The sequence below is a fragment of the Pongo abelii genome, chromosome 2 (assembly GCF_028885655.2).
Source record: "Pongo abelii isolate AG06213 chromosome 2, NHGRI_mPonAbe1-v2.0_pri, whole genome shotgun sequence".
Lineage (NCBI taxonomy): Eukaryota > Metazoa > Chordata > Mammalia > Primates > Hominidae > Pongo > Pongo abelii.
In genome coordinates, this window is record NC_085928.1 from 177,648,415 (window position 1) to 177,675,830 (window position 27,416).

At 37.3% G+C, this 27,416-nt stretch overlaps 1 protein-coding gene across 6 annotated transcripts in view; it reads right to left on the bottom strand.

The window, feature by feature from the left end:
* PDCD10 (programmed cell death 10) overlaps window positions 1-27,416 on the bottom strand; it is a 56,521-nt gene that overhangs the window by 21,409 nt on the left and 7,696 nt on the right. For 3 of the 6 annotated variants that reach the window (XM_024245105.3, XM_063722318.1, XM_024245103.3), the window contains exons 2-4: window positions 25,465-25,537; window positions 20,144-20,355; window positions 4,954-5,007 (exon numbers count right to left, since the gene is read on the bottom strand). In XM_024245105.3, coding sequence (XP_024100873.1) covers window positions 4,954-5,007; window positions 20,144-20,239 — 150 coding nt within the window. In that variant the 5' untranslated portion in view covers window positions 20,240-20,355; window positions 25,465-25,537. The remainder of the gene's footprint in view (window positions 1-4,953; window positions 5,008-20,143; window positions 20,356-25,464; window positions 25,538-27,416) is intronic. The other 3 variants (XM_024245101.3, XM_063722319.1, XM_024245104.3) reach the window with 1 other exon arrangement.

The window sequence follows — 27,416 nt, forward strand, 5'->3', positions numbered from 1 at the left end:
AGATATACAATCATGTCGTTTGCAAACAGGGACAATTTGACTTCCTCTTTTCCTAATTGAATACCCTTTATTTCCTTCTCCTGCCTAATTGCCCTGGCCAGAACTTCCAACACTATGTTGAATAGGAGTGGTGAGAGAGGCATCCCTGTCTTGTGCCAGTTTTCAAAGGGAATGCTTCCAGTTTTTGCCCATTCAGTATGATATTGGCTGTGGGTTTGTCATAGATAGCTCTTATTAGTTTGAGATATGTCCCATCAATACCTAATTTATTGAGAGTTTTTAGCATGAAGGGTTGTTGAATTTTGTCAAAGGCCTTTTCTGCATCTATTGAGATAATCATGTGGTTTTTGTCTTTGGTTCTGTTTATATGCTGGATTACATTTATTGATTTGCGTATATTGAACCAGCCTTGCATCGCAGGGATGAAGCCCACTTGATCATGGTGGATAAGTTTTTTGATGTGCTGCTGGATTCTGTTTGCCAGTATTTTATTGAGGATTTTTGCATCAATGTTCATCAAGGATATTGGTCTAAAATTCTCTTTTTTGGTTGTGTCTCTGCCCGGCTTTGGTATCAGGATGATGCTGGCCTCATAAAATGAGTTAGGGAGGATTCCCTCTTTTTCTGTTGATTGGAATAGTTTCAGAAGGAATGGTACCAGTTCCTCCTTGTACCTCTGGTAGAATTCAACTGTGAATCCATCTGGTCCTGAACTCTTTTTGGTTGGTAAGCTATTGATTATTGCCACAATTTTAGCTCCTGTTATTCGTCTATTCAGAGATTCAACTTCTTCCTGGTTCAGTCTTGGGAGAGTGTATGTGTCGAGGAATTTATCCATTTCTTCTAGATTTTCTAGTTTATTTGCATAGAGGTGTTTGTAGTATTCTGATGGTAATTTGTATTTCTGTGGGATCGGTGGTGATATCCCCTTTATCATTTTTTATTGCATCTATTTGATTCTTCTCTCTTTTTTTCTTTATTAGTCTTGCTAGCGGTCTATCAATTTTGTTGCTCCTTTCAAAAAACCAGCTCCTGGATTCATTAATTTTTTGAAGGGTTTTTTTTTGTCTCTATTTCCTTCGGTTCTGCTCTGATTTTAGTTATTTCTTGCCTTCTGCTTGCTTTTGAATGTGTTTGCTCTTGCTTTTCTAGTTCTTTTAATTATGTTAGGGTGTCAATTTTGGATCTTTCCTGCTTTCTCTTGTGGGCATTTAGTGCTATAAATTTCCCTCTACACACTGCTTTGAATGCATCCCAGAGATTCTGGTATGTTGTGTCTTGGTTCTCGTTGGTTTCAAAGAACATCTTTATTTCTGCCTTCATTTTGTTATGTACCCAGTAGTCATTCAGGAGCAGGTTGTTCAGTTTCCATGTAGTTGAGCAGTTTTGAGTGAGTTTCTTAATCCTGAGTTCTAGCTTGATTGCACTGTGATCTGAGAGATAGTTTGTTATAATTTCTGTTCTTTTACATTTGCTGAGGAGTGCTTTACTTCCAAGTATGTGGTCAATTTTGGAATAGGTGTGATGTGGTGCTGAAAAAAATGTATATTCTGTTGATTTGGGATGGAGAGTTCTGTAGATGTCTATTAGGTCCGCTTGGTGCAGAGCTGAGTTCAATTCCTGGGTATCCTTGTTGACTTTCCATCTCGTTGATCTGTCTAATGCTGACAGTGGGGTGTTAAAGTCTCCCATTATTAATGTGTGGGAGTCTAAGTCTCTTTGTAGGTCACTCAAGACTTGCTTTATGAATCTGGGTGCTCCTATATTGGGTGCATATATATTTAGGATAGTTAGCTCTTCTTGTTAAATCGATCCCTTTACCATTATGTAATGGCCTTCTTTGTCTCTTCATCTTTGTTGCTTTAAAGTCTGCTTTATCAGAGACTAGGATTGCAACCACTGCCTTTTTTTGCTTTCCATTTGCTTGGTAGATCTTCCTCCATCCTTTTATTTTGAGCCTATGTGTGTCTCTGCACGTGAGATGAGTTTCCTGAATACAGCACACTGATGGGTCTTGACTCTTTATCCAATTTGCCAGTCTGTGTCTTTTAATTGGAGCATTTAGTCCATTTACATTTAAAGTTAATATTGTTATGTGTGAATCTGATCCTGTCATTATGATGTTAGCTGGTTATTTTGCTCGTTAGTTGATGCCGTCTCTTCCTATTCTCAATGGTCTTTACATTTTGGCATGATATTGCAGCGGCTGGTACCAGCTGTTCCTTTCCATGTTTAGTGCTTCCTTCAGGAGCTCTTGTAGGGCAGGCCTGGTGGTGACAAAATCTCTCAGCATTTGCTTGTCTGTGAAGTATTTTATTTCTCCTTCACTTATGAAGCTTAGTTTGGCAGGATATGAAATTCTGGGTTGAAAATTCTTTTCTTCAAGAATGTTGAATATTGGCCCCCACTCTCTTCTGGCTTGTAGAGTTTCTGCCGAGAGATCCGCTGTTAGACTGATGGGCTTCCCTTTGTAGGTAACCCGACCTTTCTCTCTGGCTGCCCTTAACATTTTTTCCTTCATTTCAACTTTGGTGAATCTGACAATTATGTGTCTTGGAGTTGCTCTTCTCGAGGAGTACCTTTGTGGCATTCTCTGTATTTCCTGAATCTGAATGTTGGCCTGCTTTGCTAGATTGGGGAAGTTCTCCTGGATAATATCCTGCCAAGTGTTTTCCAACTTGTTTCCATTCTCCTCGTCACTTTCAGGTACACCAATCAGACGTAGATTTGATCTTTTCACATAGTCCCATATTTCTTGGAGGCTTTGCTCGTTTCTTTTTATTCTTTTTTCTCTAAACTTCCCTTCTCGCTTCATTTATTTCATCTTCCATCGCTGATACCCTTTCTTCCAGTTGATCGCATCAGCTCCTGAGGCTTCTGCATTCTTCACGTAGTTCTCGAGCCTTGGTTTTCAGCTCCATCAGCTCCTTTAAGCACTTCTCTGTATTGGTTATTCTAGTTATACATTCGTCTAAATTTTTTTCAAAGTTTTCAACTTCTTTGCTTTTGGTTTGAATATCCTCCCGTAGCTCGGAGTAATTTGATTGTCTGAAGCCTTCTCTCAGCTCGTCAAAGTCATTCTCCGTCCAGCTTTGTTCCGTTGATGGTGAGGAACTGCGTTCCTTTGGAGGAGGAGAGGCGCTCTGCTTTTTAGAGTTTCCAGTTTTTCTGCTCTGTTTTTTCCCCATCTTTGTGGTTTTATCTACTTTTGGTCTTTGATGATGGTGATGTACAGATGGGTTTTTGGTGTGGATGTCCTTTCTGTTTGTTAGTTTTCCTTCTAACAGACAGGACCCTCAGCTGCAGGTCTGCTGGAGTACCCGGCCGTGTGAGGTGTCAGTCTGCCCCTACTGGGGGGTGCCTCCCAGCTAGACTGCTCAGGGGTCAGGGGTCAGGGACCCACTTGAGGAGGCAGTCTGCCTGTTCTCAGATCTCCAGCTGCATGCTGGGAGAACCACTGCTCTCTTCAAAGCTGTCAGACAGGGACATTTAAGTCTGCAGAGGTTACTGCTGTCTTTTTGTTTGTCTGTGCCCTGCCCCCAGAGGTGGAGCATACAGAGGCAGGCAGGCCTCCTTGAGCTGTGGTGGGCTCCACCGGGTTCGAGCTTCCAACTGCTTTGTTTACCTAAGGGAGCATGGGCAATGGCGGGTGCCCCTCCCCCAGCCCTCGATGCCACCTTGCACTTTGATCTCAGACTGCTGTGCTAGCAATCAGTGATACTCTGTGGGCGTAGGACCCTCTGAGCCAGGTGCGGGATATAATCTCCTGGTGCGCCGTTTTTTAAGCCCGTCGGAAAAGCGCAGTATTCTGGTGGGAGTGACCCGATTTTCCAGGTGCCGTCTGTCACTCCTTCCTTTGACTAGGAAAGGGAACTCCCTGACTCCCTGCACTTCCCGAGTGACGCAATGCCTCGCCCTTCTTCAGCTCGCGCACGGTGCACGCACCCACTGACCTGCGCCCACTGTCTGGCACTCCCTAGTGGGATGAACCTGGTACCTCAGATGGAAATGCAGAAATCACCCATCTTCTGCGTCGCTCACGCTGGGAGCTGTAAACTGGAGCTGTTCCTATTCAGCCATCTTGGCTCCTCCCCCTGACCTAGTCTTATTTTAAATGCTCAAAAGCAACATGTGGCTAGTGATAACCCACTGAACAGCTCAGGTCTAAAGACAAGAAAAACATTTATTTTAAGTAACTTAACTGTATATCCTCAAAGTATATTTAATTCACTATATTTGAAGGTATTACTTTCCCACTGAAAAACATTTTTTAGACTCATGTTCTATAATTAAACAATAGAAAGAATACCTTTCAAGTTACACTTTTACAAATACTTTTAAATTTTTACTTTATTTTGAGACAGGGTCTTGCTCTGTTACCCAGGCTGGATCACAGCAGCATGATCATGGCTCACTGTAACCTCAAACTCCTAGGCTCTAGCAATCCTCCTGCCTCAGCCTCCTGAGTAGCAAGTATGACAGGCACGCACCACCATGCCTGGCTAATATTTTTATTTTCTGTAGATACAGGGTCTCGCTATACTGCCCAGGCTGGTCTTGAGCTCCAGGTCTCAAGTGATCCTCCTGCCTCAACCTCTCAAAGTGTTGGGATGACAAGCCTCATGAATCACCATGCCCAGCCATATAAGTTTTCAAAAGGTCAAATAATAGAAAAAAAAAAATCTCAAAAATATAATCTACAGCTAAGGAGAGAACACTCTGAAAAACTCAGTTTCAAAAGCACAAAGTGATGAAAAGATGAATGCGAACGAAATAACATTTGTTCTAGTTTATCTTTTGGAAGTGTTTAAAGCTTTATGGAATATAGTAAAACAGGCATAAGATGGCTAAAAAGGCTTTCCCTAAAAGAAAATAAACTGGCAACCATCACATGTACTTATATTTACAAAGAACATACACTTTAATAATCATAGTAAATTATTTGCACCTCACCTTAATGAAAGCGGCTCTCAGTGTCTGGGCTGCAGACAGATTTACTCTTTCTAGCTGCAATAAAAATTTTAAATTATTATGAATATCAACTTTCTTGGAAAAAGCACATTTCTGAGATTCCATTCTGTAGCAATCACATGAACACATTAAACATTTAATCAACATTCTTGTTAACAATTGTACATCACCGTAATTCTTCAATTAGGCTATCAAAATTTTCAATGAAAAAATATATGTCCTTAATTTTTTATAAAAAAATTAAAAGCAACCCATATGCTTTTAATTTTTATATCAAATATGTGAGGTTTATAATTTCAAAAGATTAACATCCTTACTACACACGTTAATTCAGTTTTCAGCGAACCAAAGGCACAGAATTTCATAATTTCATAAAAATAATTCCATTTGTAAAGAGTTAACTGCCAGGCTTAAAAAACCTAGCTTCTGTTAAATTCTTATTTTTTCAGTCCTTAAGGATTGAGCTAGTTAACCCAATAAAACTCAATTGTATATATTTTTTACTTGGGACAATATTAAACTGGAAACAATGTAACCTATATAGATTTTTACCAAGTAGAATATTTCTACACAAACCTTATGAACATATATCATATTATGCAATAAAGTCTTCCCTTGAGGCAACAGAAGTATAAGTTTTGCTTCAGAAATCTCCTGTATGGGATCTCTAACACGTTAAATCAATTTATTTTCTAAACAAGACAGTTACAAATGCCAAGAACCTTATCTCCCTACAAATTACTAACTTTAAGCACAAAGCAAAAGCAACAGAATCTGACAAGGTAATTTATCTGCCAAAAAACAATGAACCATTTAGCTTAATATTTAACATGACTTCTAACAAATCTTACAAAATCTAATATTGCCTCAGTAGATAAAAAAGGCATAAAGAGCCCAGTAAACAAATGTAGAAAGAAATAACTATATAAGTAGTTCATAATTAACAAAGATATGTTTCCAAAATATGAAAAAAGTTTCCTACTTCCAAGTGATTAATATAATTATAGTGACTATTACTAAGATTAAAATAACAATATAGCTCATTAGATCTCAAGTTCTTGTCATTCAAGAGAGGCAGGGACAGACATAAAGAATGTATGTTTCCGTTTTGATAGGAACCCATTTCCTTACTTAGGTTTACACCACACTCTGACCTCTTTTAAAAACGTCTGAGTCAGCTGTGTGCTTTCAAGTATCAGCGTTATTAGTTCATTCTGTATAGCCCTGAATGGTATGTGAAAGGATCCAAACAAGTAAAAGTGCCCAGAAAGTTCATGAAGAGCTAACAAGATTATCTTAGATATCAGCAACTCTAGATTTCTAGACTCATTTTAATTATGTGAACCTTACAAAAAGAATAAGTCACAGGAAGGTCAGACATATACTAAATCAAAAATCTGTGAGCTGAGAAGCACTTCACCAAAATTCTGCTGGGAGTCACTTGGAGATACACTGCAGTCATGCATCGCTTAATGATGGGGATGGATAAGTTTTGAGAAACATGTCATTAGGTAATTTCATCATTATGTGGACAACACAGAGTGTACTGACATAAACCTACAGGGATAGCCTACCACACACCTAGGCTGTATGATACAGCCTACTATGTCTAGGCTACGAACCTGATGTTTACTGAACTGACTACTATAGGCAACTGTAACACAATGTATTTGTGTATGTAAACATAAAAGAGGTAATGTGTTGTGCTACAATGAACAATGGCTTTAACATCACTTGGTGAGAAGAATTTTTCTGCTCAATTATAATCTTATGGGACAACCATCATATATGCCATCCATCTACCACTGACTGAAATGTTATGTGCCACATGACTGCATATACCCACAGGCCTTACAATAAAGTCAAAAGGCTTTCTTACTCATATGGTATTGATATATTCATGGTGTCCAGGACAGTACCAGGCATATGTCTATTGTTTGAACTGAATTTAATCTCTTATCCATAAATATATCTAAACTGTTCTTAAATCTATTTATAATTTCAGCCTGTACTAGTTAGCTAGCAAGATATGTTATCTTCTCCATTTTACAAAGGAAGAAACTCAGTTTGACTCTGAATCCTGTATACAAGCCACCAATGCTACCCTGACGCCCTGTACTCACTCTTCCAGACTGGAGTCCACCCTGTCACTGAATCTCTTCAACCTGGTTCTTTAAGGACCGACATATTCTTGAGTTCCTACCATGTACTTGAGTTCCTACATGCACAACGTGAAGCAGCTATATGAAAAGTGGAGTGATTGCCATCAGTTGAAACAGAAAGAAGTCTTTATAAACATGGGATTTGAACTGATCTTTAAAAAGTGTGTTCCGGCCTCTTAAAATCATCCTCCTGGGGAGTTCTCCCACTTACAAGTTTCTTCAGGGTTTGTAACACATGGAATGTAATGATTTCATGTAAATTTAGAAAAGAAAAGAATTTCCACTTTGTTTTCAGTCTCTTTAGAGTCCAGCACTTTCTGAGCTTTAGGGATAACGTCTTTGGCTAGGGTAACTCTAAAGAATAAACACAGTAAGGCTGGGCATGGTGGCTCACGTCTGTAATCCCAGCACTCTGGGAGGCCGAAGCAGGCGGATCACGAGGCCAGGAGATCGAGACCGTCCTGGCTAACAAGGTGAAACCCAGTCTCTACTAAAAATACAAAAAAAAATTAGCTGGACATGGTGGCGGGCGCCTGTAGTCCCAGCTACTGGGGAGGCTGAAGCAGGAGAATGGTGTGAACCTGGGAGGCAGAGCTTGCAGTGAGCCGAGATCGCGCCACTGCACTCCAGCCTGGGCGACAGAGCGAGACTCTCATCTCAAAAAAAAAAAAGATTAAACACAATAACCTTAGTAGTAACTGACAGTGCATACACTGTATTTTGGGTCCCCTGAAGGAGGAATATATGACTGCACCTTGCATTAATGGATACCGCGACAGTGAGAAGCACTGCTTGGGCCTCAGTTATACAGTATGTCCATGTAACCAGTAAAGGAATGAGAGAAAATAAGAGAATCAGAGTGAGAGAAAAGGTATGTAACATACTTCATCTCTCCTAAAAGAGAAGGAAAAGTGCCTCCTGAAGCACATTTGGAGACAATGGATAGGCTGGGTAAGCCTAACAGGAGAGGTCTTACCTCAACCCCCATTCTGCCTACTGTTTTGTGAACTCCTTCTGTAACTTATTGTTGATAGCCTTTAAGAACACTTACACTTACTATCAACCACAAACTAGGCAAATTTACTCTGGTCCACTTATAAAAATATTTTAAAAGCTCCACATAATTCAGATTCCATGGAGAGAACATTTGTTGTTTTGCTCTCTCCAAAAGTATCAGTTTCTTCTACACTTTTCCAGCATCAAGTTTCCTAAAACCATAATTAAAAAAAAAAAAAAAAGCCATTTAGCCCTTTGGTTACTCAAGTTTTAAAAGACTCTTGCTTTCACACTTTTGTGAAAGCTGTGTGTTTTGTTGTTGTTGTTTGTTTTAAAGGTCAGAATAATTAGATTAACTGGTTCTGAATTGTGTACAAATCTACTTGCTTCCTCAAAATCAGGCAAGATTTGATTTTTCCATGTTCACGCCCCTCTCCCTACCCACAGTGAACAAAGATTGTTGATCTTATTTCTTAAAAAGAACTAAACTGGGCCAAGTTACAAGAATAAAAACTTCAAATACATCTCCTGCAATTCAAATAAAAATGAGGTGAGCCAGGTAAAAGTAAATAAGCTTGCTAGAAAGACAGAAGTAATGGAATCAAGAAGTCACTTATTAGTTTTTGAACTGTCACAGAGAAAGAAAATGCAATCAGCTGTATTTTGTACATGTGAAGTTCAACACATGCTTCTAAAAGAATCAGTTCTGTGGGCTGCCAAGCTGTCTGGCAAAAAAGGTAAGCAGAACCACCTATTATAAAAATATTCCATTAAAACACTGGCTACAAGTATATGAAACTGTGAAATACATGTGCAAGATTCCTTAACAACAATAACTAACACTTACTATATAACTAGTACTATTTTAAACACTTTACAATACATCAACTTACTTATTTCACAGAGTTGTTGAGATAATGAAGTACACCACTGTTTATCCCCATTTTATAAATAAGGAAACAGATAAGATTAAATAGCCTACTAAGAAGAAGAGCAGTAATTCAAACCCAAAATGCTAATTATGATCACTTCCGGATGGTAGGATTGTAGATAAAATCCCTACCTGCATTGTGAAGAATGTTTACTATGCTCAAAGTTTGAGGTCTGGTTTATTTTATCTTAACAGGAAAAATAAAACTAAGAGAGGAGGCGAAGCAAGATGGCTGAATCAAAGCCTCCATTGATGGTCCCCTCTGCAGGAATACCAATTTTACCAACTACACACAAAAAAGCACTGCCAAAGAACCAAAAATCCAGTGAGCAATCATAGTACCTGGTTTTAATTTCATATTGCTGAAAGAGGCAATAAAGAGAGTGGGAAAGACCATCTTGAATCACTGATGCCACCCCTCCCCCATCCCGCAATAGCAGCTGTGTGGCATGGACAAAGAATATGTGCACTTGGGTGGAGAGAGCACAGCAACTGGGAGACTTTGCATTAAACTCAGTGCTGATCAATCACGGTGGAGAGCAAAAGTGTGCTGGGTTCAGCTAGCAGCCACCCACAAAAGGTAGCATTTGGACGTGACATGGTCAGAGGAGAATCGCCGATCCAAGAGGTTGGAAATTGAGTAAGCCTTGCTACCAAGGACTAAAGTGCTCTAGAGTCTCAGATAAACTTGAAAGGCAGTCTAGGACACAAGGACTGCAATTCCTGGTCATGTCTTAGTGTTGCACTTAGAGCCAGTGGACTAGGACAGCATGCAACCAAGTGACCCACCAGACAGGGCGACCAAGGGAGTGGATATGTCACTCCTTCCCCAATCCCAGGCAGCAGAGCTCACAGCAATAAGTGACTCCTTCCTTCTGCTTCAGGATAGGAAGGCAACAAGTAAAGGCAACAGGAGTGTGTCTTTTATCTTATATACCAGCTCAGTCACAGCAGGATAAGCAACAGGCAGAGTACTGAGACCACATTCCAGGCCCTACCTCCTGGACGACATTTCTAGACACACCCTGGGCCAAAATGGAGCTCACTGCCCTGAAGGGAAGGATCCAATCCTGGCAGGATTCATTGCCTGCTGACTAAAGACCACTTGGGCCCTGAATAACCAACAGTGATACCCAGGTAGTCACTGTAGGCCTTGGTTGAGATTCAGACATGCTGGTTTCAGGTGAAACCCAGCAAATTCCTGGCTCACTGTGGTGGCTATGGTGAGAGACTCCTGCTTGAAAAAAGCAAAAGGAAATATAAAAGGGATTTTGTCTTACATCTTAGGTACCAGTTTGGATTTTGGGGTCCCCGATTCCAGGCCTAGGCTTTTGGACAGCATTTCTAGACCTGTCCTGGCCCAGAGAGGAGCCCATTGTCCTGAAGAGTGAAGCTCAGGCTCGGCAGCAATCACCACAGGCTGACTGAAGAGCCCTTGGGTTTTAAGTGGAGATCAACAGTGGCCTAGCAGAACTCCCCATGTGCCAGTGACCACAGAGAGAGGCTCCTCTGCCTGTAGAAAGGAGAGAGAAGAGTGGGAAGAACTTTGTCTTGTGCTTTCAGTGCCAGCTTAGCCACAGTAGGAAAGAACACCAGGTAGATTTCTAAGGTTTTTGACTCTTAATTTCTGGCCTCCAGACCGCATCTCCAGACCATCTGGGGCCTGGGGAACATACCATACTGAAGGGAAGGACATAAATCTGGCTGGCTTCACTACCTGCTGATTGTAGAGCCACAGGGCCTTGAGTGAACATAGGTGTTAGCCAGGTAGTGTTTACAGCAGGCCTTGGGTCACACCCAGTGCTGTGCTAGCTTTAGGTATGACCCAGTGCAATTCCAGAGGTGCCGGCGACAGGGGTGTCACCCCTCCCCCAGCTTCAGGAAGTTCAGCACAGAGAGACAGAAAGAAACTACATTTGTTCAGGAGAAAGTAAGGAAAGAGAACAAGACCCTCTGACTGGAAATCCAGAGAATTCTTCCGGATCTTAGTCAACACCACCGAGGCGGTGGTATCTCTACGAGACTGGAAGAACCACAGCATTATTGAGCTTGGGGCCCAAGTCCCTTCGAACACTTAGAAAGTCTTCCCAAGAAAGATGGGCAAAAACAAGCCCGGACTGCAATGACTACAATAAATTCCTAACTCTTCAATGACCAGACACCAACGAACATCCACAAGCATCAAGACCATGCAGAAAAACATGACCTCACCAAACAAACTAAATAAGGCACCAGGGACCAATCCTGGAGAAACACAGATATGTGACTTTTCAGACAGAGAATTCAAAATGACTGTGTTGAGGAAACACAATGAAATTCAAGATAACACAGAGAAAGAATTCAGAATCCTATCAGACAAATTTAACAAAGAGACTGAAATTATTTTGTAAAATCAAGCAGAAATTCTAGAACTGAAAAATGCAATAGGCATACTGAAGAATTCATCAACCTCTTAATAGCAGAATGCATCAAGTGAAAGAAATAATTAGTGAGCTTGAAGACAGGCTATTGAAAATGCACAGAGGAGACAAAAGTAAAAATAAGAATTAAACACTCCTATAAGATCTAGAAAATAGTCTCAAAATGGTGAACCTAAGAGTTATTGGCATTAAAGAGGAGGTAGAAAAAGAGATAAGGGTAGAAAGTTTATTCAAAGTGATAATAACAAAGAATTTCCCAAACCTAGAGAAAGATATCAATATCTAAGTACAAGAAGGTTATAGAACACCAAGAAGATTTAACCCAAAGAAGACCGTGTCGAGGCATTTAATAATCAAACCCCCAAAGGTCAAGGATAAAGGATAAAGAAACAAATAACATACGATGGAGCTCCAATTTGCCTAGCAGAAGACTTTTCAGTGGAAACCTTACAGGCCATGAGAGTAGTATGATATATTTAAAATGCTGAAGGAAAAAATTTTTATCCTAGAATATCCAACAAAAATATCCTTCAAACATGAAGGAGAAATAAAGACCTTCCCAAACAAATGAAAGCTGAAAGATTTCATCAACACCAGACTTGTCCTAGAAGAAATAACAAAGGGAGTTCTTTGATCTGAAAGAAAAGGACATTCATGAGCAATAAAAAATCTTCTGAAAGTACAAAACTCACTGGTAATAGTAAAGTACACAGAAAAACACAGAATATTATAATACTGTAATTGTGGTGTGCAAACTACTCTTAAGTAGAAAGACTAATGATGAATCAATCAAAAATAACTATAACAACTTTTCAAGACAAACCGTACAATAAGACATAAAGAGAATCGACAAGTTAAAAAATGAGAGGTATGAAGTATAGAGATTAGTTTTCTTTTTGCTTATTTCAAAAGCTAAAAAATGAGAGTGATGAAGTATAGAGATTTTATTAGTTTTCTTTTTGCTTATTTATGTAATCAGTGATAAGCTGACATCTGTTTGAAATAATAGGTAATAAGATAGTGTTTGCAAGCCTTACGATCACCTCAGAACAAAAAACAATGTATACACCAAAAATAAAAAGCAAAAAATTAAAACATACTACCAGAGAAAACCACCTTCACTAAAACGAAGACAGAAAGGAAGGAAAGAAGGAAGAGAAGACCAGAAAACAAGTAACAAAATGGCAGGGGTAAGTCCTTACTTACCAATAATAGCATTGAATGTGAATGGACTAACTAATCAAAAGAAAAAAAGTGGCAAATGGATTAAAAAACAAGAACAACCTGTTGCCTACGAGAAACACATTTCACCTATAAAGACATCTGAACTCAAAGAGACGAAAAAAGATATTCCATGCAAATGGAAACCAAAAAAAGAGTAGGAGCAGCTGTATTTGTATGAGAGAAAACAGATTTCAAGACAAAAATTATAAGGAGACAAGGTCATTATATAATGATAAAGGGGTCAATTCAGTAAGAGGATATGATAATTGTAAATACATATGCACCCAATCCTGGTGTACCCAGAAATATACGGCAAATATTATTAGAACTAAATAGAGAGACTGAGTAAAATACAATAATAGCTGGAGACTTCACCACCCAACTTTCAGCATTGGACAGATCTTTCAGACAGAAAATCAACAAAGAAACATCAGACTAAATCTGCACTATAGAACAAATGAACCTAAACAGAATATTCCATAGAATAGCTGTAGAATACACATTCTTTTCCCCAGCACATGGATCATTCTCAAGGACAGATCATATGTTAGGTCACAATACAAGTCTTAAAACATTCAACTAGTATCAAACATCTTCTCTAAACACAATCAAATAAAACTAGAAACAAATAATGAGAAATTTTTGAAACTATACAAACACAAGGAAATTAAACAATAGGCTTCTGAATTAACCGTGGATAAATCAAAAACTTAAGAAAATGAAAAATTTCTTGAAACAAATAACAGAAACACAACATACCAAAACCTATGGGATACGGTGAAAGCAGTACTAAGGAAGTTTATAGCTTTAAGTGCCTACATCAAAAAAGAACAAACACTTCAAATAACACACATCTTAAACAACCAGAAAAGAGCAAACCAAACCCAAAATTAGTAGAGGAAAAGAAATAATAAAGATCAGAGATAAATGAAATTGAAACAAAGAAAATACAAAATATCAATGAAACAAAAACTTGGTTTTTTGAAAAGATAAGCAAAATTGACACAACTTTAAACCAACTAAGAAAAAAAGAAGACCCAAATAAATAAAATTGGAGATGAAAAGGTAGACATTACAAACTGATACCACAGAAACTCAAAGGATCATTAGTAGCTACTATGAGCCACAGTATGGCAATAAATTGAAAAATCTAGAGGAAATGGATAAATTCCCAGACATATACCACTTATCAAGACTGAACCAGGAAGAAATCCATAACCTGAACAGGCCAATAACCAGTAACAAAATCAAAGCTGTAATAAAAACATCACCCAGTAAAGAAAAGCCCAGGATTCAATGGCTTCACTGCTGAATTCTGCCAAACATTTGAAGAACCAATACCAACCCTACTCAAACTATTCCAAAAAACAGAGGAGGCAGGAATACTTCCAAACTCATTTTACAAAGCCAGTATTGCCCTGATACCAAATCCAGGCAAAGACACATCGAAAAAGGAAAACTACAGGCCAATCTCTGATAAATAAATCCTCAACAAAATACTAACAAACCAAATTCAACAATACATTAGAAAGATCATTCATCATAACCAAGAAGATTTATCCCAGGATGCAAGGATGGTTCAACATATGCAAATCAATCAATGTGATGACACATCTTATCAATAGGATGAAGGACAAAAATCATATGATCATTTCAGCTGATGCTGAAAAAGCATATGATACAATTCAACATCCTTCATGATAAAATCTCTCAAAAAAGCCTTTCCTCTATGATGTGGTAAACGACAAGGATGCCCACTGTCACCGTTATTCAACACAGTACTGGAAATCCTAGCTAGAGCAAACTATACAAGAGAAAGAAATAAAGGGCACCCAAATTGGAAAGGGAAGAAGTCAAATTATCCTTGTTTGTAGATGATATGATCTTATATTTGGAGAAACCTAAAGAGTCCACAAGGAAACTATTAGAACAGATAAATTAAGTAAAGTTGCAGAATACGAAATCAACATATAAAAATCAGCAGCATTTCTATATGCCAACAGTGAACAATCTGAAAAAAACATTTAAAAAAGTAATCCCATTTACAGTAGCCACAAATAAAATTTAATACCAAGGAATTAAGTTAACCAAGGAACTAAAAGACCTTTACAATGAAAACTATAAAACATTGATGAAGGCAACTGGACACAAAAAAGGCAAAGATATTCTATGTTAATGGATTGGAAGAATCAATATTGTTAAAATGCCCACAGTACTCAAAGCAATCTACAGATTGAATGTAATCCCTAGCAAAATACCAATGACATTCTTCACAGAAATAGAAAAAACAATCCTAAAATTTATATAGAACCACAAAAGACCCAGAATAGCCAAAAAGAATGAAACTGGAAGAGTCACACTGCCTGACTTTAAATTATTCTACAGAGCTATAGTAGCCAAAACATCATCTACTGGCAAAAAAAAAAAAAAAAAAAAAAAAAAAAAAGACCAGTGGAACACAACAGAGAACCCTGAAACCAATGCATATGCCTACAATGAACTCAATAACAACAAAGGTCCCAAGAACATATACTGGAGAAAAGAGTCTCTTTAATAAATGGTGAACAGAAAACTGGATATTCCTATGTAGAAGAATCAAAGTGGACCCCTATCTCTTGCCATATATAAAAATCAAATCAAAATGGATTAAAGATTTAAAACTCAATCATCAAACTATGAAACTACTGCAAGAAAACATCCACAAAACCCTCCAGAACAATAGTGTGGGTAAAAATTTCTTACATAATACCCCACATGCACAGGCAACCAAAGGAAACGTGGACAAACAGGACCACATCAAGTTAAAAAGCTCTGCAGACAAAGGAAACAATCAGCAAAGCAAAGAGACAACCCACAGAATGGGAGAAAATTGCAAACTGTCAATCTAACAAGGCATTAATAACCAACATCTATAAACAACTCAAACAACCGTACAAGAAAAAAAATCTAATAATGCAATTTTAAAATGGGCTAAAGATTTGAGTAGACATTCCTCAAAAGAAGACATACAAATGACAAACATGCATATGAAAAGTTGCTCAACATCATAAACCATCAGAGAAATGAAAATCAAAACTACAGTGAGATATCACCTCATCCCAATTAAAATGGCTTTTAACCAAAAGACAAGGAATAACAAATGCTGGTAAGGATATGTAGAAAGGAAAACCCTGGTACAGTGTTGGCTGGAATGTAAATTAGTACAACCACTATGGAGAACAGTTTGGAGGTTCCTCAAAAAACTAAAAACAGAGGTACTATATGATCCTCTGCTACCAGCAATCCCAATGCTGGGTATATATCCAAAAGAAGGAAAATCAGTATGTAGAAGAGATTTCTACACTTCATGTTTGCTGCAGCACTGTTCACAGCAGCTAAGATTTTGAAGCAACCTAAGTGTCCATCAACAGATGAATAGATAAAATGTGGTACACATACACAATGGAGAACTATTCGGCCATAAAAAGAATGAGATCCTGTCATGTGCAACAACACGGATGGAACCAAGGTCATTATGTCAAGTGAAATAAGCCAGGTACAGACAGACAAACTTCAAAGGTTCTCATTTATTTGCGGAAGCTAGAAAATAAAACTGAACTCATGGAGATAGAGAGATGGATGGTTACCAGAGGCTGAGGAGGATAGTGGGGGTGGAGGGGAAGTGAGGATGGTTAATAGGTACTAAAAAATAGGAATAATGAATAAGACCTACTATTGATAGCACAACAGGGTTACAATAGTCAACACTAAATTGTACATTTTAAAATAACTAAAAGAGTGTAATTGGATGGTTTGTTATATAAAGGATAAATACTTGAGGGGATGGATAACCCATTTACCATGATGTGAGTATTATGCATTGCATGCCTGTTTCAAAGTATCTCACGTACTCCATAAATACATACACCTACTATGTACCCACAAAAATTTTTTAAAAATTTAAAAATAATAAAAATAAGATTTTATCTTCTTAAAAAAAGTATGTAGGTAATGTTGGAGAGGTATTCCAGGTTTCATTTGCTAACTAGGAAAAATTAAGAGTTCCATATCTGCCAATAATTGGCAGAAATAGCTGATTCAGATGCTTCTGAATGGAAACATATTAATTACTTACACAGAAGCATACTTTTGTGTAATTTATTAGTAAACAAACATATAAACCTTTGGTGACCTAAAATTCACATTTAGTTGCAAAACTGTTTATTTTTCAAAACATAACATACATTGCTTGAGAAAACAATTCCTCTAAATGGTCTTAGGAAAAGAAAACACAAGACTTATTTTTTCCTGGAATCAAGAATTGAATCACCATTCTCTCCTCCCCGATATACAAAGAATCACTACAAAGTAATAGTTATGTGAGAACCTGATATGACATGAAATGAGGTTTCCAGAAATCCATTATTCCATAATGTAATCAGGGGACCTATTTCACAGTACATTTACAACACATGCAATAAACTTGGACTCTGAACTCCGCAGCAGCTGATTAAACAAGAAGCCTACTTCTTCTCAGCTGTCCTGGCATAGCTTTATTAAGTCTAGCAAACATCGAGCTTCCAGAATGCCATAAATAACTTTGGCTTGCAAGCTGTAGTAACAGTACTAAAATTTCCCCAGGTGTAAACATGTCCTACTAGCTAGAAATCCTTTAAAAGATGATTACTAGACTACCATTGTAGCTATCATGGATCTAATGTTAAGGTGAGAAGGAGTAATCATTTTAACTCTTAAAATACACTGTAGACAAGATTTAGCGAATCATTTAGCTTCAGAGTAAAACAGTCATCCTTACTATGGTACAATTTTGCAGATTAATTTGACAACCACTTTCATCTTTAAATCTGCACAGCACAGAAAAAGCCAAACTAAAATATAATTTCCCTATTAGATATATAGAGAATTTCATAGGTAAATTACAGTTAAACACTAACGTGTAACTGATTAGGTATCTTATTTATATGTTATGTTAACAAACAAACACCAAATAATAATCCTAGTATTTCATTCTTTTTTAACCAAACACCTCATATTTGAAGGAACAATTATTTTACTCCACTCCCAGTTCAAGCCCTAGATTTCATCTCTATATCAAAGAGGAAACCCTAATAAGTACCATCCCTATTTCTAAAACCCTATACTTCTGAACATGCTTTTGAATACATGACAGAAATAATTTTTTTAAAAGCTTGACACCACGCTGTTAATGTTTGATCAGTAAATTCAATTTGAGAATTATGCAGGAAAAAGACCACTCAAATTGTTAGAACAAAAACCTTTTCTAATTTCTCTTCATTCACTAGAGGATTAAACTGAAGATAATGCAATGTAAATTTCCCTCCATTCAAGTAAAGGCTCAAAATACCAGATAAATACAGAAAATTCTTCCAAACAACTTTGCCCAATAACTTATCAACTCAGAATATAGACATGAAAAGAGAGAGTATCTCTGGGTGGAATTGTGATAATAGTTCCTAGAGTAACTGAGAAGGTCAAACTAAATTGTTACCAAGATAGGTTACTCACTAGCTTATAGGATCTGTCTCCTTATCAAATTTCTAGGGCAAGAATAATTTAAAATTTTACTTGCTTAAATATCTGTGTTTCCGAATAGATTCTTAAGAACATGCATGCAGCCTTTTTCACACTTCTAGATCCTAACAGAAGCATTCAGCAAACAAATGGCTGGCATTCAGTAAGTATTTACTAAACAGAACTGAAGCCACTTGCTTCTAACAATAGCTCCTTGAAATGAATGGAAAAGTATCACAACAAAAATGGTGAAATTAATTACTGGTGTTGGCTACAGCTGCCAGAGGGACATAACCAGACCTAAAAAGCGTCTCCAATGCTACCATGGTGGCAGTATATCAGGAGGTTTTTCAAAAGATGCTTCTTCCTTGATAACAACACTCCTAAATTTCTCAACCCCTTTGTGGCTAGGTTTGGTCATTAGAATTAAGTTCTTGACAAAAAAATTAAGTGGAAGTCTTGTGTAGGCCTTTCAAAAAGGCTACTTTAAGGAAGCAAACTCAGCTAGATGCAGGACCCCACTCTCTGCCCCACTTTTTCCCCTTCCAGGCAACAACTTAGGATGTGACGGGTGGCTCTTCAGCAGCTATCCTGTATGCTGAGGTGACCTTGATTGATAATGGAAGGCAAACACTAGAAGACAGAGCAGAAGATAAGAACCTGAGTTTCTCATACTGAGTCATAATAATACTAGCCCTGGACCACTTACCTTCAGAATCTTTTATGTGACAGAGAAATAAATTTTTATCCAAGCCACCATTTTGTCCATTCTTCTATGGTTGTTAAACCTAACATTACTCGAGAGACAGTGTTTGAAAATTTAAAATGTTGACTGCATTGGCAACTAAATCTGTGGCTTTCATGGCAATGAGTGTAAATGGATCACTCTCTACTGCCCCTAAGACTTAAGATTATAGAATACAACAACTGTAATCAAACCCAATAATGTGGAAAAAAATGGTTTTGAAATGCAGAATCTTACTTTAATGAAAGTATTTTACAAAGAGAGATGAAAATTCATTGGAAATGGTGAGAGCATATGGACTATAACAGTAACAATAAGGTTAATGGTACTAAAGGCAAATTAGATTAATAAAATAGCAAAAAATTATTAAATTTTAAAAGGCTGAAGCCATTGAATTTGAAGTCTGGAGATCTTGATTTGATTTTTTATAGGTAATTTTAGGAAAATAATCTCACATATCAGGGCCTTAGTTCCCCATTATAGAAAAGGAATTAAATAGTCTCTAAGAAAATTTCAGCTCCAGAATTCTCTACATACCTTAGCATGTTAATATTAATTTAAAAGAAAACCCCAAAATATATCAACATTAAGTCTAAGACAATTCTTCAAATTAAAAAGCAACTACATCTTCTCCAGATACAAAGCAATGACATCTTCCAAATATTGGTTTAAAAAGTTTTGTCACCACTGACAATATCTGATTAAGATCTTTGTGCCTGCTATTCTGGCTACCTAGAATGGACTTATCTCCAACTCTTCAATTAACTCTATTTATCTCTTTTAGATCTCTTTCAGGTCTTAGGATATATGTCTCTTCTTGAGTGAGGCCTGTCCTGACCCCTAGAGTAGGTCCCACATATTTTCTTTCCTAACATACTCTGCTTTTAAACTTCATAGTACTTCATCACCGTTGTTCATTCATATAATTATTTGTGTTCTTTTATTAAATGTCTTTTTCCCATTATAGCATAATCTCTAGAGGGAAGAGGCATATCTGTTTGGCTTTGTTTTCACTATTTTTTGCCCTGATACAATGCCTAACACACTGATAAGAGTTCATTCATGCTAGTATTTGTTATACAAAAAAAACAAGCAGATGAATAAATAAAGCAGGCATTAAAGAATTGCAGAGTTCATGCAAGAACATGTTTACCCAACTCACCTCATTAAACACAGGATACATGACTGCATAGAGGGGCATAGAAACCATGGATGTGGTCTCAGCTTCATTCTTCATCTCTTCCATTGTCATCCTCATTCAAAAGCCAACTACAGTTGAAAAAGCAGTGCTAAAATGCAGAGGAATCTTCATTCACTGCAATATTTCTTCTCTTTTTTGGTGATAAAAGAATTGGACACAAAAAACACACTGATCTGGTGAAAGGGGAAGAAAGAACAGAGACTTACTATATTAAGGGGAAATGACAAATACCAATAATTTTCCTTTCCAAATTAGAGTTCCTATCTTATGAAAAGCTATTTTTTAATATATTCTACTTGTGAAAGCAAACCTAGTTGGCAAGAAACTTACCTTTTCCTCCAAAGACTCAACAACTGCCCTTTCCTAAAGTCCTTGGTTAGGTACTACCTCACAAAGCAGTGATTTAAGACGCTGCTTAACCTGAACTCAGAGAGTTCTCTATGAAGCACCATGGAATAATGATTTATGTCATGCCACCATATACAATCTAAGAGAACATATGAATAAGACACATACTTATAATATTTATACATAATATAAAATTATAATCAGGAAATGCATGATGTGTAAGTGTGTGCAGAAAACCAAACTGAAGAACCAATAAAGAAGAAAGAACTAGGGTGTTTTAACATTTTTATTAAAACCTTTTTGCTACTTGTTTATTGATTTTGTCACCTGAAAATAACACAAACATAACAAGCACCAAATAAGTCAGACAAACATAAAATTGAAAAAAACGCTACCAAATGTGATCCACTTGGTAAAATACTTGCTAGTTAATTGTGCCAGTGATACTTTTTGGTATTTAGAAGAACTACAGAAATTGTTGTCCAAATCTGACACAAAAACTGAGAAAGAAGAAAAACCCAGAGAGGCTGGTAGTTTGGGATTAAAATCAAGAATTCAACAATAAAAGAAATTTTGTCTTGAGGTGTTAAGGAAATATGTTAGTTTTTAAAGAGAATACAACTATTTATTTCCTTTACTATGGTTAAAAAAGATGATCCTAATCATAAAGTGAATAACAGTAGTGACATACCTATATTAAACAAAAAGCCATTTTTTGGATTAATTTCTACTACTTGTAAAGCATTTTCATAGTATAAAACATTTTGCACATGCATTTAGTCCTATAATAACCTGCTTTAAAAAACTGCAATTCTAATTTTACAAGTGTAAAGCAGGCTCAGAGATAATAAATAACTTGCCCAAGATCACACAGGTAGAGACCCAAGACTTGATCCCAGGACTCTGAATACAGATCTTATATTCTCACATACTAAAACCAAATTTGAAGTGGAAATAAAGAACCCCACCTCATCTACTCAAGAAAAGTACCCAGAATTTATTATTCACTAAACATGTTTAGAGTATGTTTAACACACACCGCTAGGTATGAAATGCAGTTCCTAATCATTAAAAATTTATCTGTGCCAGAATGTGTAAGACCTAACGAGATTGAAAGATACAATCAAAGGCCTGCAGTGACGCTTCAAAAAGCTCCAATAACCTGTTCCATTGGAAAGCTGCTTAGTATTCCACCATATCGCTACCAGTGAAAGGGAACTCAACACCTACGGAAACTGTTTAGTCCCATTTCTGACAGTTCTAAACATCAAAGAGTTTTCCTGTTTCTCACCTGAAACCTACTCCATGACTTGACAGAACAAAAAGAGCAAAAGGCGAATTCCTGAATTTCGTTCTATGGGGAAAAAGAATAACATTCCCTGATTATGTAACTTATTTACGTAGATGACTTTGGTCACAGCATGATGGAGAGAATGGAGGAAGAATGATGACAAGGAAAACTTAAGAGACTTAGTATACCTATGTCAGAAATAAACAAGACCAAAATAATAAGCAAAAAGAAGTAGATAAATACCAATTGTGGCCCTGCTCTTCCTATTTAACTACTTAAGTCACTGCGTAATCTGCTTTTCCACTTCAAAATAAATTGGGAAAACTTCATAATAAAAAAAACCTGGGGAAAAGGAGGATGGCTAAAATGCAGTGGTATCAGTTAAAATGAAAAGGGCAGAATGAATGCAGAATATAGACAGCAGCAGAAGGCATGGTATCATCAATGAAAAATCAAGTAAGAAATGGCAAAACAAAACCAAGAACAGACCTTGAAGAGCTCTCTCATTGTGTGACAGAAAAAAAATTATTTAATAAATATTTCATTGGTCACAAAGAGGCACGGTATTAAATATAGAGCAGTGAACAAGACAAGACAGTCTCTGACCCCATAAAACGTGTTTTATAAAAGGAAAGTCAGAAAACGTACAACTGTGATGCGCACAAAAGGGAGAAGTTAGGCTGCTATATCGCTATGGGAGAACTGGAGAAAACCAGCATCACGAAACAAGTTTCAAGAAGAAGGTAGCCAAAAGTTTTAAATGCTACTGAGTATGGAAAGTAACTTTTAAAAAATTATTTGATTTCTTGATGAGGTTAAAGCGGTAACCTTCAAAGAGCAGAGTACTTATATACTGGGGTGAGAAATCCCTGCAGGGGCTAAGAGAGTGAGCTGGTAAGTTTTCAAGAATCTCGGTATAAAGGAGGTGAAATACTTATGAGAAAAGTAAGCACAATGGAATTACTTTTGTGTTTCACTCTTTTGAACACATACGCATGTAACTGCAGATGTACAGGCTGCCAGAGGTAAAGGGATAAGGTAAGTGGCCAGAGTCACTTTCAGAATTACTGCTGACATCTCTACCTACCTACCCCCTATAAACCTACTCAAATACTTAATTTTTACCTTTTGTAAATACTGGCATTTAATATTTTTAAAACTCGTGTTTAATAGTCTCTTCTCTAAAACTAACTTTACAGTACTTATTTGTCAACAAAAAGAACAGTATTTTGGCAACATCATGGGCTACATAAGTGGCTGGCCTACGGCATACATGCCATCTTTTAATACTGTTCTTATGAAAAATGCTCCAAAGAATCAATTTAAAACTGAACTTTTTAGAACACACATTAACAACTGGAGCCACTCACAGTTTCAGTAGCATTTACATGAGATTAAAAATCAACAATTCCAATACGGCTTTTTAAATATTGAATTACTGTCAATTTCAACTTCAAGTTAAAATATGCCTTTGTCATTCCTTCCACATGCTTCTTCATTTGAAATAGTTCAAGGGACAACCTGCAATTACCCCATGCAACAAAGAGCCTGCTATGGAAACAGCAAGGGTTGGCTGAGCTGAGTGAGGTCTGAGGCCCCCTTTGACAAGGTGCCTTCCTTTTAGGATGAGTGTGACCAAGTCCCGGCAGCTGGGTAGCACATTAACAAAATTTCAGCCCTTTAAAGGTACACTATTTTCTGGAGTAGGTGCTGATTATGCACATACAGAAAACTGAAGATCACTGACTACAAATCCCACATCTGAAATGGCCTTAAAAAGTTATTTCATCCATTCCACTACCTACAGCAGAAACCGAAGTACAAAAAGGGTGTAGTGACTTGCTCCTGGTCACAACATCTAGCTAATAATTAAATACATAATAAAAATTTAATGTTGGTATGATGACAACATAGTAAGAACTTTACGTCTCACATTTCAAATGTGCTGCTTTGCAGGGAAATTTTCAGTTCAAAGTAAGCTTTGTGTACTGTTAGCATCCACAGAATAAAAACCAAGAACAAGAAATGTTGATAAGAACCTAGACAAAAGGCATACTTTTAAACACACTTTTCTTCAAAAACACCCATTGTGATATCGGGATATCAACATAGAGTATAAACAATCTTCTCATTTATAATTTATCCCTCATTTTCTTGAATATTCAAAATAGCACTGCTAATTTTTAACAGAAGATAATCAGCTTTAAACATCTTCCTGAGCTGAAGATAATTATCACTTGCTTAGAGTAAGAAGCCCAAAAACATAGGTATTCGCCATTCTACACCAAAGTCTTAAATCTTTGGTGTTTCTGCCCTGCCTAACCATTTAAAGAGCTACACATGGGTATATCTCAGGGCTCAGAATCAGTATTTCCTGAAACTGCCTTACTTTACTCCATCTGGGACTTGGGATAAGTCTAGAGCCAAAGCTATTTACTATCAAATGAAAGGAGTGGACCAACATAAGCTCTTGGTACTGGTATGGGCACTTCTTGGTTAGAAAAACAGCTTTTTAAGTAATTCTACACTTAAAACGTTTGTAGGCAGGCAGGTCTTTTTGTCTTGTTTTTCTCTCTAGTAAAATCCAGTACTCAGCCCTCTTGGCCCTAAATTCTTATAATTCCTACAATTTCTCTCTCTAAAAAGGGAAAGATTGATTGAATGATGTATGCTGGATCTCCAACAAAATGTGCATGAACATTCAGTTAAGAGAAGTGTGTTCATTCTAGCAGTGAGCAGAATCCTGTGTTTATGTTCCCATTTATAAGTGTGTTTCTTCTTCCCAATAGGGACATTAGAGTCAGCATAGCAGGCATATAACAGACACTTAATGTTTGCTGAATGACCAAATTCATGAGTTGAGATGGGCAATTTATAAATTGAATCAGTCTTGCTAACACTTTTAAAATAGCATGCCTAGCAAAATAAAAACAAACACAAAAATCAAATTAATTCTATTAACAAAGCCTGGACCCAGACACATTATCACTGGAAGCAAAATTCAGTGATAATAAGACTTCATTATTGTTATCAGCTATACTTTCCAAAGTAATCTAATAGGAATTTTTTTAAGACAAATTTTTCTTTAAGCATCATATCATTAAAAATTATTTACAAATTCTAGTTAAGGAGGTCCTCCCCAAGAGTTGGTTAACCCAGGGTTTCAATTAACTGACAATTCCTTGCTTTCTCTCTATAATATAACATACAGAATCATACTCATCGGCTGGGCACGGTGGCTCATGCCTGTAACCCCAGCACTTTGGAAGGCCAAGGCAGGTGGATCACTTGAGGTCAGGAGTTCAAGACCAGCCTGGCTAATATGGTGAAACACCATCTCTACTAAAAATACATAAATTAGCCAGATGCGGTGGTGGGCTTCTGTAGTCCCAGCTACTCAGGAGGCTGAGGCAAGGGAATTGCTTGGACCTGGAAGGCGGAGGTTGCAGTGAGCCGAGATTGTGCCACTGCACTCCAGCCTGGGCAACAGAGCGACACTGTCTCAAAAAAAAAAAAAAACAAAAAAAAAAACCGCTCATCAAACTCTTAGAGAAAATGGATTTATACAAAGACTGTATAGATCGCAGTCTGGCCATTTAACAAAGCTGGGCGGGGTTAACAATTGCTGACACAGTTTACGTACCTTTTTAGGGCTTTCTCATGCCAAAATGCTGTTAGTCACTTCCAAACAAGAGACCAAGATTTAGAGGAGAAAGCTAGGAAAAAGGGAGGCAGAGGAATAGGGTAAGTCAGTGATCCTACTTAGAGTAAAATGAGCTTGATGTCTTAAGGATATACCTACATCTCTCTCCTTGACTTGCAAATTACATCTTCTATAATTCAATGTCTTCCATTTCCAGTTTTCTTAATAAAGTTAAGTGGAACCTAACCTCTGTGAACATACACTACTGTCAGTTTAGTACTTACAGAATTTTACACTTAGGGACATCTAGAAGCAATCTCTTGTTAATGGTAAGTGTATATAGCACTTTACCATTGTATTGTTTATATATATATATGCTTTAAAAATATTAAATGGACAATTTGTGCAGAAAGATACAGGGAAAAAGCATAAGCATTTAAAATCTCAAAGCATGGGCTCAAATTCTGGTCCTGCCATTTATAAACTATCTTTGTCTCTGAACAAGTCATTTCACCTCTCTATCCTCTGGTTTCTTCTTTAATATATCTGACAACTCTAGGGTACTTAGCAGCACAAGCTTGTGGATCTTCAACTTGGTGCTGCTGAGACTTCCAACTCATCTTAAAAATTAACTGCATCATGTCAAGTGTATGCACTTACATATTTTGTAGAGTACTGTTTCTTTTTTTTTTTTGAGACAGAGTTTCACTCTGTCGCCCAGGCTGGAGTGAAGTGGCGTACCTCCGCCCAGGTTCAAGCTATTCTCCTTCCTCAGCCTCCCGAGTAGCTGGGATTATAGGCGCCTGCCACCACGCCTGGCTATTTTGTATTTTTAGTAGAGATGGGGGTTTCACCATGTTGGTCAGTTTGGTTTCAAACTCCTGACCTCAAGTGATCCACCCGCCTCAGCCTCTCAAAGTGCTGGGATTACAGGCGTGAGCCACGGTGCCCGGCCAGAGTACTGTTCTTAATACAGAAATTTATAAAATGGGTAAGAAGTAACTTTTTCTACACATAGATAGACAGTATACAGCAGGAGATAGTGCTCAGATTGGAAGGAAAAAAACCTCAGTTTGAATTTTTGCTCAGCTGGATGCTATCATTTCAGTTTTGTAAATCTCTATTTCTAAACTAGTGAGAAACAGAAATACTGAAGTACTCACTTCCCCAGATTAAGAGTACTAAATGCATATAAAATACTTACTACAGTGGCTAACACATAATAACCATTCTATTCATATTGTTATTAATATTTTAGCCAAAATTCTAGGAACCTGACATGGAATCAACTGCAACTAGGGTGAGGCAAACCAGATGCCTAGAACACAAAATTTTGCTCTGATTTGCATGACTTGGAGAGTTAGTGCTTCTTCAAAGTTTGTACCCTAGGCACATCTCTTGCCTCACCCTAGTCCTGCCCCTGCATAACATACACAATGAGAGTCAAACACTGATATCACAATGTCATAAAGGCCACCTACATAGCATATTTTCAAAACCTTTAATCTCCCATTTGCCAAAATGGATGCATAAATAAACTTAGTTTTGGCTTACATAAAAGAATTTGGCCACCAGGTGCATTTTAAAACTTTTGCCAAGCCAATGTTAAAATTACTTTTTCTAAATGTACATAGATAAACTTAACAAAGGAAACCATGGCCCAGAAGCAGGCTGGGTAGCAGGCTGGGTTGCAGACTGAAATCAAGATGTGATCAAAGCCCTTGAGATAATTCATAAAAGGTTATAATCTGTACAAGATAATCAAAAGTTGACAACAAAATCAAAGAGCTCATTACCTCTGAATTAGCTGATAGGAAATGGAAACAGTTAACAAAATAGTAACAATTGGCTCCTACGATATTTCAAAGCAACTTGTTCAGGGGGAAAAACATCTCTTTAGTTGTGACAATCCTCATTTTTTTTTTCCTGTGTCTAAATTTTTGGTAAATTCT